The 16,143-nt window shown below is 41.0% G+C and overlaps 1 protein-coding gene across 2 annotated transcripts in view; it reads right to left on the reverse strand.

The window, feature by feature from the left end:
• Positions 1-1,328: 1,328 nt before the first annotated feature.
• The window catches only part of RB1CC1 (RB1 inducible coiled-coil 1), a 126,038-nt gene continuing 111,223 nt past the window's right edge, over positions 1,329-16,143 (reverse strand). Inside the window, exons 21-24 of one of the 2 annotated variants that reach the window (XM_053246516.1) lie at positions 8,369-8,427; positions 6,101-6,237; positions 4,845-4,915; positions 1,329-2,310 (exon numbers count right to left, since the gene is read on the reverse strand). In XM_053246516.1, coding sequence (XP_053102491.1) covers positions 2,233-2,310; positions 4,845-4,915; positions 6,101-6,237; positions 8,369-8,427 — 345 coding nt within the window. In that variant the 3' untranslated portion in view covers positions 1,329-2,232. The remainder of the gene's footprint in view (positions 2,311-4,844; positions 4,916-6,100; positions 6,238-8,368; positions 8,428-16,143) is intronic. The other variant, XM_053246517.1, reaches the window with a different exon arrangement.

The following is a 16,143-nucleotide window of genomic DNA, read 5'->3' on the forward strand; positions in this document are numbered from 1 at the left end:
AAGCTAGTTAGTGAAGAAAGAATGTTTGCTATCCTTTTCATACCACAAACTGATAAGAATGGAAAGCATACAGAAATGACAGACATGGAAAGGAAACAAAGGAACTGCTGGGTAGTTTAATATAAACCCCTCACTGTGCTTGTGTTTATCCAAATTATGAAGATACAGCTGTGACTTTGTAGTCTTGGAGCTTGACGAAACAAGGTAGCAGAACATAGCATTCATACTTCCATAAGCTAGAGTCAGGCTGCGATATTCAACAAGTATGTAAACTGAATATTTTTCAGATGACTGTTCAGAATCATGACTGAATATTTTAGGGTTTTGTTTGACAGAATTTCCATTTTAGATACACACAAAGATTATAAAATGAAACAGATGACCAATATTGCTGAAAAACCAAGGCCATCATTGGGTATTTATATTCTAAAAGCATGACCTAATATTCCTAAAGTTCTTCTGAAAGTGTAAGCAGGGAAGCAGTTCTCTTTTCAGGAGTAGCAATTCCAGGAACATATATTCTGTTTTGAGGAATTTAGAGTGTGACGTTTAAATAAGAGTGACAACAAACAGCATGAAACTTGCTGACAGATAGGTGCTGTAGTGTCGCATGCCTCTACTTTTTCCACACAATGTATAAACAGGATCTTGTGCTGGGGAGATTTGCAGGCTTCAGATTTACCCTCTCACACAAAAGTTCCCTTCAGGTATAATAATGTACAAGAAGGAAAGCATAACGTACTTGCTCATCAAGCATTTCTTGTGCCAACCAAAGCTGCTCTAAGCAGGGTTTCACACTGAATTTTGTGCCAACTTTATTTCTGCATGGTGAAAATGTGAAGTGTAGTAAGATGCATTTTCATCACTGTGTTTTTGTTTATGGTGCCGTAAACAAACACATGGAAATATCCCACACTTTCTGAAAAGAGCTCAGGATGACATGCATGGTGGTTACAACATTCACTGAAAAAAGTGAACGTATAAAGATGGCCTAAATTGCGACATGGTCAACAGATTCCTAGGATTTCTAAATCCTTTAAACATAGATACAATATTAGAATCAAGAAAATTTGTTAGAACACACTATTTTGCCTTGTCCCAAGCAATTTATTTGAACCATTTTACTTAGATGTTTTGCTGTGCAAACAAGAATCATTTAACTTATGAGTTCAACCATACACTGGAAATTTCAGAATTTCTTCTGGAATAATACAGGCATTTAATATTCTTACAAATTATCGTATACATTTAATTTTAAAATTTACAGGAACAGTCTTGGATAGAACTGCTGTACCACATCAGCATTTAAAAAGCATGCAGACCATTGAGACATTTACAGGTTTGAATCTTTATTGTTTTAAAATTCTACATGTCTTTTACAATACAATAATTTGTTACTTAAATGAACTTTTTATAGTTAATGTACAATGGATTCTTTTTCTTCTTCCTGAACCTCAGCCATGAAATACAATTTCATCAATATGATTTTTCTAAATAGATTAATACAAGACTTCTCTGTGGTTGGGAAGGTCCAGGTGCTTCATTTAAATACAACAGCACAGATACTTCCCTCCAAAATCTGTGATCAACTTCAAAAATGCTTTTGAAGACTGAAGATTTACCTATGGACTGATTCATATCAGCCTAACAAGTTACAGTTTCCTTCTCTTTCTCTTTTATATTAAAGGGGTTTTTAATGCAATGAAGCAAGTTGCAGTAGTTACCTTTTCATCTACTGAGGCAAACTCATCTTGAAGAAAATTATGATTATCTGCATGCAATGAACACTCCTCTTTAAATAGCTGATGAATTTATACATATTATAAAGAATATGTTAAAGAGTGCAAGTACTTTGATAATAATTTCACAAAAGGACATATGCTGGTAATAATGGTAGCTAACATTTAACACCTAATATGTATATTTAACAGGCAATTAACATGGCTAGTAAATAAGCCATGATACACAGGATTTGCCCTTTCAGAAAATGAACTCGTTTGGTCCACAGTTCTACAGTTATGGGGGTAAAAAATTGGAACAGTTAGGCCAGATGCTGTGATGAAATTCCTGTTCTAAAATGTAACACATTAAAAAGAAAAAAAAAGTATCATATTGTGGAGCATTGTCATGTGACCTCAGTATAAAAAGATGATGGCCTGCTACTTGGAGTGACGAGTGTGCACTGAAGGCCAAGTCAGGGAAAATGGTGATGAGCTGAGTTTCCATCATGTGTTATACTTTCTTGTTCCATGGCACTGCTTTTACTCTGTAGAATTTTGCACCCAAAGGAACTTTGAATCTGTTTTGTGCCTACGCAAAACACAGAAAACAGGATTATTTCAAATGAAGATCCACAACTAGTAAACAGGCAAGACTAAGTTTTCTAATCTGCAAACCCTTTTTGGCAGTGGCAGCTGCATGGCGATTCATACTTTCAGCATATATTTCTTGATCACACCTGTGTCTCTTACTTATGCTCAACAATGGTAGCGCCAAGCGCAACATAACTTATGCCAGCCTAAAACTGCTAGCTAACTCATAAACAAAATTTCCAACCATCTCAGTAGACCGTTCACTTTTGGGAAGCACATATGAAATTCAGCTGAAGATGCTTTGAGACTTCAGTCAGCCAAAAATGCTTTTAGACATCAATGGTGACCAAGAGCCAATTCATAAATAGTAGTGGGGGTGATTGATTGATTGATTGATTAAGTGCCATCATGTCAGTATCGACTCTTAGTGACCACACAGATAGATTCTCTCCAGGATGATCTGTCTTCAACTTGGCCATTAAGGTCTCTCAGTGGTACATTCATTGCTGTCATAATCAAGTCCATCCACCTTGCTGATGGTTATCTTCTTCTCTTTCCCTCAGCTTTCCCCAGCATTTTGGACTTCTCAAGGGAGCTGGGTTTTCGCATAATGTATCAGAAATATAATAGTTTGAGCCTGGACATTTGTGCCTCGAGTTAAAATTCTGGATTGATTTGTTCTATGATCCATTTGTTTGTTTTCATTTTTCTATCTCACTTCTTCAAAATCCAGCTTTCGCATCCATAGTGTGTCACGGGGAAACCATTGTACGGACGATTCTAATCTTTGTAGGTATAGACACATCATGGCATCTAAATATCCTTTCCAAGGCCTTCATTGCAACCCTATCAAGTGCTAGTCTGCAGTGTATTTCTTGACTGCTGGATCCTTTACTGTTGAAGGTTGATCCTAAAAGGCAGAAGCTATCCACCCCTTCAATGTTTACATTATCAATTCTGAGGCTGGTTGCTGTACCCATTGTCATTAGTTTAGTCTTCTTCATATTTAGTTGTAGTCCCATATTCTCACTGTGCTCCTTGACTTTCATTACTAGAGCTTGCAGACTGATTTTTATTTATCTTTTATACCCTAACTGGGCAAAGAGGCACCTTTTAAAGTGGTGGCTCTCTCATATTTAGTGAGGGTGGGGTGATCCCTATTCATCCAAGGATCTCTCCTGTGGCTACTGCTAGAGTGTCTTTTGTATATTGTTGCCTGTAAAAAAGGACTCAATTGTTTAATTCTTTTTGCTATATAAACTGCTTTGAGAACTTTAAGTTGAAAAGTAGTATAGTAATAACCCCCACTCCTGACCATCTTTTGGTCCTAACAAGGGTCCCTAAAGCAGCACAATCAGTTAAACAAAATGATAACATCGACCACATAGTAAATAAAACAACACACACACTATCAGCTATGGTACTAACCAAGAACAGTACAAAAACACAATATGGTGCAGGAGAACATGAGCCAATCCCAAATTATACATCTGTCGAAAAACACGAGTTTTCTCTAGGTGACAGAAAACCTGTACTGAGAGAGGACCAGGAGGGTCTTACAGTGCAGGGAGTTCCTCAACTTGGGTGCCACAACTGAAAAGACCCTGACATGCATGCTTGCTAAGTGGACTTGTGACAGCAGTGGGACATGGAGCATGACTTCAGATTTGCCAGCTTAATGTGAGGAGAGGCATCCCTTTACGTAACCTGAGCTCACACTTTTTAGGCTTTAAGGAAATGAGCAGCCCCTGGAATTGTGTCCAGCAACAAAAAAACAGAAATGGAACAAAATGCTCCCAGTATAGGCCCTCACATTGGCTCTAGCTGTCACATTCTATACCAGCGAAAGTATCCAACATTTCCAGGGACAGCCCACATAAATAACAGCCCGTTATATTATAATAGACAGCCCATTATAATAGTCCAGTACTGGCCAAATCTGTCTTCTCCAGAAAGAAGTGTAGTTGATACACCAACCCAAGCTGTGGAAACGTGCTCCTGACTACATCTGCCAGCCTAAGAGTAAAGTCAGGTTCAGGAGCACAACCAAAACTTCAAAACTGATCATTTGAGGGAAGCACAATCCTGTCCAGACCAGGCTTTACATCCCCTCCTCCCAGAGTGCCAGCAACATTTTGGTCAGGCCTGGATCACATATCAACTTGATAGCATATCCAGTCCATCTACCAGGGAAACCAAGGCAGTATCATAAAATCAGGTTGAACTCCAGAATGAAATTGATCAGGATAATTAATATCATCCAGAAAATTCTGGAGCTGAATTGCTGCCAGTTGGTTGAGCACCTTGCCCCCAAATTGAAAATGTTACTTTAGTTAACTAAAACAGTGGCATCCAAGAACAGTGACATATAAAAACAGAAGGAACAATTAAAAAATCAACCTCTGCAACAGTTTGAAAGGTTATTACAGTCAATATTATTCCTGTATTGTAAAAAGCTATTACTCAAAGAGAAAAGGATCCTGGAATCCTCTAAATTTTAATGAGTTTGCTAAAACAGTCATTAGTCCTTACCTTTTTTGCCTGACAATATTCCTTTTCCATTACTTTCCCTAATACCCAGGGTCTTCGAGATGTGCCTGAAGCTAAAGGGAAGATGTACATTATGCATGGCATGATAAATACACAAACTACTTAAATGCACAAAATAGTCCATGGATATATCTGCCTAGCAGCCAGTTCATTTTAATTTTTAGCCAACGTTGAGAAGGAAAGAATGCTTATGAGATCACCATGTCTGTGTGTATGTGCACGTGCATATGTCCCCCCTAATAACTTCTGTGTTTCCAATTTTTCAAGAAAAACCAAATTTACAGTACTACTTGTTTTGACACAGAGATGTGAGGGCAGGAAGAGGAACAAGCATACAAACTAAGAAGTTGACACACGACAGCTCTCTGATAGAATAAAAAGCCATGATGCTAGAACCATTACAAGAACTCTTCCCCTCTTATCTTAAGTTGACACAACTTTCACAGTAGACTTTATGATCTTGCATGATTGAAACATTTATCTAACGAATGAATGAATGAAAAAAATAATAATAAATAATAATACACACACACACACACACATATACACACACACACACACACATGTGTGGGGGGCATAATTTTATGCTTTGTGTCATGTTGGTATGGCAACTGGTGCGCTCCATGGTGGTACAATTTATTTCAGTTGCCATCACAGCATCATCTAAAAATTGGGGCCAGTTTGGACAATACATCCAATTGGTCCCACCCATCACACTGTGCGTGTGCATATCCCATCCCATCCATCACAGAGGCAATGGTTGTTTGGATGAAAGTACCCCCACCCTCCAAATCTGGTTACATAAAGTGGAGCAACCTGTGTGCTCACACACTTCATTGTCTGGTGGGCGGGGCTGGCCATATATTGTCCAGATGAGCCCTCTGGAAACATTTCCTTAGGAAAAACTAAGGCTCCATGCACATGTATGTTTAATTGGTATGTATTTTTTCTGTTCTATACAGCCTTTATGTTCTAGGCTGAGATATAATTACAAGCTTTAGTTTCTGAAATATTGCCAATTTATATCATTTACCATATAAATGATATAGAACATTAAAGTGTAACAACTTAATTTGTCCAATGTTATTCTGTAAGTTATAATATAACCTTAATTACATGTATATTTAAACATACATGCAGATATGAACATACTTAAAACTGATGAAGCTTCAGTTAAGCTTTTTAAAAGTATACGATATAAATCAGAAGGACACACTCTTCAGAGCAATGACACTTACCACACTCACCTGGTTTGAGATCCAATGCAGCAAGAGATTCCGAGTGTAAGAAATACAAAGTTGGGCTAACAGTAAATAAGACATAGTTGTCATGACGTTCATCCAAAATAATGAGAACCAGATCGCCAACCTGAAAGCTGAATAAAAAGAAAAAGGCTCAGAAAAAAACTGTATTGTTAAGGGTTCTAGAACTGGGACTCCTTGCACATACCCCTTGGTGCCCCTATAGAGGACCTGTGTTTAAGCGAGCCCAGGAAGGAAATAGTGTTCATCACTGAAGCTAAGAGTAGCCTACAGGACCAATTAGGGAGAAAGCACAGCTGCAGCATCCAACCTGCAACACAGCAAGATTCCTTTTAGGGGATGAAGCTGCTCTGGGAAAGCATCTGCATGCTTGCAAGCACAAAGTTCTAAGTTCCCTCCCTGGCATCTCCAAGATAGGGCTGATAGAGACTTCTGCCTGGAGAAGGTGCTGCCCGTCTGGTTAGACAACAATGAGCTAGATGGACCAATGTTACCCATGAATCTTCATAGGAATCCGCACAGGGCACCCCAACACTCCAAAGAAGGTTACTCACATGGAGATTCTGAAGTGCTACTGAGACTTCTAAAGACTGACTCTATGCTTTTTCAACATCTTCACACCCCATTTCCCCACCTAGAACCCAGCTTCTATTCCCTTCACATTAGACAGGTAAATATAGGGAGAATCCCCCTCCCCTTACTCTCAGGAGTTTTCTCCTTCCCCTGCCCTTCACATCCCTAGGTGCATGGGTGTGTGCTTGTGGTTGCACTGTGCTAGGTGAAGAGATTTTTCATTTAGATCTGTCTTTTACCAGAGAAGAGGGAAGAAGTTGACCCCCCCCTCCGCTAGCTTAAGAAGTATAGCTCCTGTAGGAGCCCCAAATCCATAGATCAGCCCCCAAATTGTGAGCTCATGAGAGGAAAGGTCTACTGCCAGGCAAAAAATCCAGGAAAGCATGTGGCAAGAGGTTACAGCCTTCTCAGTATGAATTTCATCTCATGGCGACATTCAACCACTGTCTGTGAGTGGTCACCCTCTTACGAGACTGCAAGCCACGGTAGAGCAAGAGTGTAGGAACATCACTCCAGCAGAGTAAATTTTGCTGATTTTTCCAGCCACGGGTACCCACAAGGTGTCTCTTTGGTACAGGTGACCATAGGCACATGCCTTCCCCTTGCTGTCTCCATCAGTCTGAAATCCTGAGCATTTAGAAAAGTCTTCCATTCTCCTGGCAGCGGTCCCTGGGCAAGCCTGGGAAACACTCCTCTTCAGAATCCATTTCCTTGTTCCCAGTGTTCCCCTGCCTATTTGCATAACTCAACCCCAAGATCTGGTTCTCCCTGTTCGGCTGAAGAAGCTGTTTCCCTTCTGGTCAATTTCCTCCACTTGGTGCTTTTAACTCTTTCCTACCTCACCTTCTCTCTCCTCTGTTATCCCTTGTTTTGCCTGATCTCCAGACTGGCTTTTTAAACCAAAATTCATTTGGGAGAGGACACCTCTCTCTCCAGGTCTCCTGTCTGTTCTCTGGACTGGCTTTGCCCTTTCTTCATCCCCAGATTCTCAGCTTTGGTGCTTTGTCTCTCCCTTATTTTGCTGGATCTCCTGATTGGCTTGTGCTTCCACTGTTTATCTGAACTTGCTTGGGTTCATGACACTTTCTCTCCTGGTCTTCTGCCAGTTCTTTGAATCAGCAGCTCCTCCTCCTCTCATTACCCAAACTGATTTTGGTGCCTGCATCTCCCTCTCTTGGTCTCCTGCTGTTTCTCCAGACCAGCCTCTCTTCCTCTTCCCTTTCTGAACTTTTAGGTATCTCTTTCCTCTATTGGTTCTGGTTTAGTTCTGGCCCTTATTTGACGATGCTGCTTACAAGCAATTTTGAGTGCAGTAATTTTCTGATCATGAAAATTATGATCAAGCCAGATTGAACTTTCAAATATTCTAATTCAAGTTTCCCTAGGATATTATCTATCCTAGTGCAAACTACAGAGTAGCCTCTGTGACATATTTAAAAAGCAGTAGTAGCGACAAATAAATATGTCCTGGTCATTTTAGGTTCTCTCTTTCTCTGTCTATACCAACCTACTCAGTATCAGAATGATACTCAATATCAACCTACTCAGATATGCTGATTTCATTCTATATTCAATTAGGATCTACTAGAAGTGTCTACCACAGTACGGCATTTGAAAATACAGTTCATTTACTAAAAGTGATTACTTGACAATGTCAACACACATACTTACTCTCTGATAGCTATTTTTTCAGAATGCCTTAGAGACACTGAAGACATGCTTTGCGACATCTGCAAAAATGAAGGGGGGGGGAACTCCATGATAATCATTCTTTCTTGGACTCTTCAATTCAAATAAACACTCTGTTATTAGGCAGAAGTTGCCGACCTCTGATATATTCAGTAATACCTGGATAGGATGACCTAGAGGTGATAATTTGATCTTTTCCCTCGTTTCTCCTATCCTAATTATCATGAAGGCTGCAAACTTCTCAGTAGCACAAGATTCTCAACTGGTTTTCTAAAAGTCACTGTCAACCCTCCTTGATTTATAAGATAACAGTTAGTTTTCACCAGTGGTGTGTGGATACAGGGCCTTCTCTGTTGCTGCCCCCAGACTCTGGAATGCTCTCCTGGTGGGTATCCGCTCCTCAGTCTCCATCAGTTTTTAGAAAGCATGTGAAGATTTGGCTTTTTACCTTGGCTATTATGTGATTGTCTCCACTGCTGCTTCTTGTATTTATTACTGTTTTTATGCCTGTGTTTTATTTTTATTTTTTTAAAAAATCAGGTTTCTTTTTATACTTTTTAGCTCAATATTTTAATGTCTCTTTTTTATAATTGTGTTTTTAAATGTTATTGTGAGCTGCCTTGGGATTTTCTTAATGAAAGGCGGGGTATAAATTTAACAATACAAACAAACTAAACTAAACTAAACTAAACTTTAAAAAAAGATACCCTTGTCAAATTAAAAAGGAGTTCACCCGCTGAGTCGACTCTCCTGATTCCACTGTGCAAGTCATGTCGGGGGGGGGGGGGGCGTTCTCGAGCACACATGGATGATGCCATTTTGAAATGCACCATCAAAAATTGAGACCAAGCCTCAAGATGCTTGCAACCTTAATATTGCAACATGTTTCAGCCAACGGCCTTCGTCGGGGGAAAATTTGGTTAAACCTTGTAAGAGATCTCTAATAAATGCTGTTCAGTGACTTCAGTCCACAGCTACTGGCCACAATAACTTCAGTCTCTTTTTTGGTGGTACATAATGGATGCTTCCTGGGGGGTTTTCTACCATTTTGAAGTGGCTTGAAATAAAGGATTCTCACACATTTATGCGCATTTTGGGGATTTGCCTGGTAAATCCCACTTTAGTCAGGAAGAATAGGAAGACATCTACCCAAATAGTTTCATATGGTGTTCTTTTTAAAGTTATTTTTATCTGCTTTCTTTTTAGAATAAGAGTTCTGCAATTTAGTTCACAACTTTCTTGAAAGAGCTTACTATCCACATCAAGCAAGATAACTAAAAAACCTCGGTTGGGAAAAATGTAGAGATGCCACAATTTAAAGCAGTACTTCACCATGGCTGTCCAAGGTTGGCTTTAAATTTGGTAGCAGCAGTTATGAAATATTAGCTCCTGCCAGAATACTTTACTCTCATGCATATGTATTCAGGCATTTGGGTGTGGGAGTGTGTGCGTGCATGCGTGCAGTCTCTCAAAATAGAAGCTAAATCTATGTACAGATTACATACAATCCAATATTAATCTCTGACATTTAGATTCAATCATATATGGAAATCTCTCAATATAGTATGAAACTCTTCCTGAATTATGTAATTTTTCTACAAAACACATGAACACAAGAACTTCAGAAAGAACATACAAGCAGAACCAAAAACAAACAAACAAAAACCCCCTCTCTTTTTCAACTGACTTATTTTAGAAATCTATCAAGATTAATTTTATGGAATTTTTGGATCCAACCACCATAGATAACTTAATATGCATTCTGATTATTTCAACAACTATAAACAAGGATTTCTAGATCTGTGTGTCTAATTACCAGATTGCTCTCAAGTCACAATACAACAAATTAAATAGCTATTTTTATCTTCCTTCTCCGCCTCCCGTTAGGTTTCTCCCTTCCAACCCTGACTTTAACCCAAAGATTTTGAGGCTTGAGCCACAGAAGTTGCATGGGGAGAGTCCCTAATTGCTTTCCATGGTTACAGCCCCTTGCACTTCATAGATCTGCTTTATCAAGTCAAGAACCCTCCAGAGTGGAACCTGGTACAGCATGGGGGCTACAGCTTAGGGAAGGAGAATCTGTAAACCACAACCAGCACCCATATTAACATAGGGAATTGCTTTACAAAAAGTCAAATCCTTGGTTCATCAGAGCCAGCATCCTACAGATCTCCACTGTCAGACAGGTGTCTTTCCCAAGCCTACTTAGAGATGTAAGGGACTGAACTTGGGACCTTCTACATGGAAAGCAGATGCTCTGCCACTGAGCTACAGCCCCATCCCCCTGAGCACCTTAAGTGCTGCCTGGTTACTGACAGGGATCTTTGGGTCCAAGCCACTATCAACATCTCTCTCTCTCTCTCTCTCTCTCTCTCTCTCTCTCTCTCTCTCTCAGCAATGGGAATAACTTGTTAACCATGGTGTACATATGTTAAAATACTCATTATTAAGAAAAGAAGTAAACTGGGCACATTTTGGTTTTGCAGAAAATTATCCTGACTGCTATTTTGCTCTGTTTTTGCTCTATTTTTGCTATTGTCCTGTATTCCAGAAAAAGGGAAGAGAGTTCTTCGGAGCCAAGGTTGTCTTCTAGCATGGATCTGTCTTGAGAAAATAGAATTCTATACTTTCCCCCCAGGCAAAATAAGCCCTGGATGATGGTAAACAATAAAGCTCTCTTATTAAATCATATGCCCATTCCAGGATCACTGCTGGGTCAGTCACCCTGGGCTGACTGGGGAACTGAATGCCACAATGAATGGTACTATATAGGTTCTTCTTGTCCTACATCACATACCAGTTCATAACCTTGCATTCTGCATTAACCTGGATTAACAACCACCATTGCTTCTATACTTAAACACAAACATGAACTAGTATTTACACTTTATCAATATACAATATTAGAACATACAAATCTAACCCCCTTCAGCCACTCTAGCCTTCCTGATTGTATAACAAGGTGGTTAAAGGATATTAAGGGGGAACTAAGGTGTGTTAAATTATTTTGAACTTAACTTTAGATTCTGCACAGGGCTCACATAGAAAATATAGCTGAATTTATATGCCTTCATGACACCCCCACTCCTTTTAGTATATCTAATTTGTGGCATTTAGAGCACCGGGTTTTCTGAGGGCTCAGCCACAGAAGGAACATGTCCTAGTGACTCTGGGGTGAAGAGATTTGTTTCCTTACTTCATCAGAAACCAAGAGGGACTTAAAATAGCACAGGCAACTTAATCAATGGAATACTGAATTTAAAATCCTTGAGCTCACAGTACTTCTGCAGCTTCAGCCAAGAGAATGCACTTCACAACTCTTCTTTGTTAGACACATCAGATATGATCGGAACATTATAGTGGCGTAAATGAAAAAAGATTTTCAGATAACAACTTGCAGTATTGAGAAAAACTGGTGTCATGGTCTTGACTGCTTCTTTAGCAGTTTCAAAAACAAGCAGTCGTTCTAATTATTAATGACTGGCAAAAACTGGATTTGAGTTATGCTTGCTTACTTGTGTAATAATTAAGTTACTGTTTTGTGAAATTTCTGTCTGATTTTCTGCCAAAGTTCTCTTTAACTAGACATCAAACGCTTACACACTCTTCTGTGGTTTTGCTGGTGTCCAATTTAACTCCGATCAATAGAAGATGTAGGAGATTTTTTTCACATGAGAAAAGATCCAGGCAGGAAAGAAAAGTTCACTGCCTGACATCTGGACCAACAAAGCACTGGTATTATCAGAGAAGCATAGATAAGCAGCAGTGCTTCTGAAGACTTCAAGTAATTCAGTCCCACTGCTCATACAGCATTGTGGGGTGGGGGTAGGGTGTGGAGTGGAATTTTGACAACATCCCCTTCCCTTGGACACTCTATACCACCTGAATCTCTCTCTCATTTATACAACACCCCAAACTTTCATCTCTGGGAGGTTAACAATAACACAACATATGTAATACTTAAAAACAATTTAAAAAGTCAAAACAGATTAAAACCTAAAATTTTAAAAAGCCAAAAAAAATCAGGTGAAGAAGTGAGTTTTCAAATGCATTTTTAAACCTGCCAGAGATGGGGAGGATCGTATTTCAGTAGAGAGTGCATTCCACAAACTTGAGGCAGCAACCAAGAAGGCCCGTCCCCATGTGGCCATCAGCTGGGCTGGAGGCAACTGGAGACAGAACTCTCCAGATGACCTCAATGGGTGGTGGGGCTCATAATGAAGATGTACTCACGGCCCAAGCCCTATATATGCCCCTTAGGGCTGTGCAACCCTCAGGAACATATCTTTGAATGGCCCAGAGCACTTCTGGGCTAAGGCGAGATTGCAAAAAATTGCACCCCACACAATTACTTGAGCTGAATTACTTGAACTCTTCAGAAGCACTGCTGCTTCTCCCATAGCACCAGTACTTCATTAGCCTCGTTCTGTGAGCCACTGTTAAATAATTATGACAATTCTAAAAAAAGTTGACAAATTAAGGCTTCAGTCCAAAACATGTTTACTTGGAAACAAGTTTTACTTCACTGTAATTTGCTTTCAAATAAAAGTGACTTAAACCACCAATAAGAAATGAGAAGTTTTTCAAAAAAAGGATCTATGGATGTTCATGCAATTCCAGGCACTCTTGGACACTGTATTACCTACATCCACTACAATCTGGTTTCAGGCCTGGTTTGGAGACAAACTGTCTGACTATCCCCTGATGGCGGGACCGAGCACATTTAAACGTGCTTCTCCAGGCGATCTCCAGGAGGCTGGGGAAAAGGACAACTGAAGTGCAACCCTGCTAATTCTTCTGGAAAAACTTGAGAGACTATCTGGAGCTCTATGTTCCATCAGTCTGGGACATCCTTTTAAATGCCCTAAGAACCAAATTAGGACTCCAAAGATAGACCAGTCAGCAAGATGACGACTGGTTAACAGCTTAACTCCCAAGCTCCTGCTTCTATCTGGACTTTCCCCCTTCCTGGGCATGCCATCCAAGAGATTGACACCGCTGCCCCGCCCCGAGAAGAAAATTGTGGAAAAGTCCTAACAACAAGAGCCCTCCAAAGGACCACGGAGGGGGGAGCAGGGAAGAAAAAATGGCCGCAGATCGAAAACTTGCTCCCCTCCACAGAGGCATTGATGGGAGATTCGTTTACTGTGAGTACTAAGAACAGATTCAAAGTCCTAGCTATGGAAGCTCCCTCCCCCACAACCAAGGGGTGCGCTTCACACAAGCCGGCACCTCAGAAGACAGATACAAAACAAACTACCTTGAAACTGTCTCATCAGAGGGCCGAGCAGGGAAACTCCTTGAAACAGGGGGCTGGGGGTTTTATAGCTCCCAATCACGCACTTTACTCCCTGCCTAACATGGTCACCCAGCAGCTAAGCGATGCCTGTTTAATCTCTGCTGAGAATTTGATAATTATATTTGGAAGACTAAATGAAATCAGAGTGAAATAAGATAATTTAACACAGGCTTTTGTCCATTTCACTGCTATGAACTAACAGGGGGTTAAAAGCTCAGCCAATGTCAACAGTTGCTGGCCAGCTCCTCCCTCTGTGTCTGACTCATTACACAGGATGCATCCTGAAGTATTTGGAAATTACAGGGATACGAAGCTGCAAAGAATTTTGCAGACCCACCAAATTCTTATTCAATTCCCTCAGAAGGACATTTATGGGCAAGGGGAAAAAAATCCTCGCCTTCCTCTCTGAACTATTAAAGCAACTAATTGGATCCACAGAGCTGGAGAACTTTCACTTCCTGCCAACTCAAACAGATCATAAAAGACTTTTAAAACTTTAAATCAGCCTATGTGCCTTCACAACTCCTTCGCTCAGCTCAACGTCTAAGGCAATTTAATTTAAGTTCTCATTGCGTCTTTAGGGACTTTGGAGATCTCACTAGATCATTAATCACAGGCTTGCTAATTACCAAGAACAATAAACCTTTCAACTACACTACCAATACATTACCATTCCCCAGTTGTATCAACTCTTCACAAGCTGAGCCACTGAAGGCTAAACTAAGACCAGAAGTATCTAGCCATAACAATCTTTCCAACTAAGATAAGCCCTAACCAACTCTCTCTGCAGAGATGGCTAATTCCCAACCCCACAGCCAAGATGATTTAGTACACTTAAAAAATAAGCTTACTGCGCTTATGCAGAGACTAAGTCCACAGCTGAAGATACAAAGAGATGTGTGTCTAGACTCAGATTCTGAAAGCGAACAGGAAATGGAAGTTCAACCATTACACACTATAGCAAGACACTCCAGCCCCTCAATTCCATTATCAAGCCATGACCCAAATAGCCACAGCCGGAACACCCTGCTGGAAATGTCTTTTCCTCCTTAACAGCTCCTTAAAGTTTATCCCTTGGATTTTGAAATTGAATCTGGAACGGAATCTGAATTAGAAAGTGATTGTGAACATGCCTGTGTCCAATCCCCCAGGCTTTTCTCTGCCTCCACTAGATGCCTTAGGACAATCAGAACAAATGTCCCAAACATGGCAGACATGTGCCTGGGAGTGCTTCTTGCCTCAGATCCACACTTCGATAGTGTTACTGCTCTCCTCACCCCAGACAGGCCAACGGCCTCTACAGTGGAAGTCCCAACTCACATAAACATCTTGGCAATTGATGAGAATGAAGGGCAGAGTCCCCCAGCATCCCCCCATCTATAGCATCCCTATACTACCAATACGATCATTCAATGGATGCACCATCCACTCTGCAAGAGCTGGGCACTAGTGATGTTCAACTTGAGAATATGGGCCAGTTAAACATCCAAGGCAGCCCACCAGGGACAGCGTACACCCAGGTCCCTCCCACTTCTGTAGCCTCAGACGACATTGACACACAAGATATGGACCCAGGAACGTGCCTTGACAGTGTTGGAGAGGAGAGCTGGTCCTGTGGTAGCAAGCATGACTTGTCCGCATAGCTAAGCTGGGTCCACCCTGGTTGCATCTGAATGGGAGACTTGATGTGTGAGCACTGCAAGATATTCCCCTCAGGGGATGAAGCAGCTCTGGGAAGAGCAGAAGATTTCAAGTTCCCTCCCTGGCTTCTCCAAGATAGGGCTGAGAGAGATTCCTGCCTGCAACCTTGGAAAAGCCACTGCCAGTCTGTGAAGACAATACTGGGCTAGATAGACCAGTGGTCTGACTCTGTATATGGCAGTTTCCTATGTTCCTATGAGCCGGGCACCCAAGGTAGTCTACCAGAGATTGTAAGCACTCAGGACTCTCCTACTGACTTCCCTGGACTGAATTCCAGGCCAGCTGGCCACTGGAATAGAATTACAGGACCAACCAAGGGCAACAGCAGTGTCCCCGTGGTTGGATGGGCAGATCCTGGAAGATACTCCCCCCCCCCCACACACACGGAGCCTCTCTGTTATGACACCAGTTCACAATCCAACCCCATGACATCCAAAAGAAGACTGATAAGGTGGCCCTCCTCTCCTGGAATGTGGCTGGATGGGCCACATCTGCAAGAGATGCCCAATTCACTGATTACCTGGCCCACCATGACATCATCCTGTTTCAGGAAACATAGACAATGGAGGACATATTACCTTCATTCTCAGTTAGGGCCGAGCCAGGGATGGGCCATGGAAGATCCAAAGGCGGTCTGGGGGTACTAGTTTCCACCACTCTTCATGTAACATCAAGATTTATCCCACCACTCAAGCACTATGCAATGGCAGTGTTAATCCAATTCAGTCGCTGCTCCTTGCTGATAATTAATACATCT

Source organism: Hemicordylus capensis, chromosome 4, assembly GCF_027244095.1.
Source record: "Hemicordylus capensis ecotype Gifberg chromosome 4, rHemCap1.1.pri, whole genome shotgun sequence".
Lineage (NCBI taxonomy): Eukaryota > Metazoa > Chordata > Lepidosauria > Squamata > Cordylidae > Hemicordylus > Hemicordylus capensis.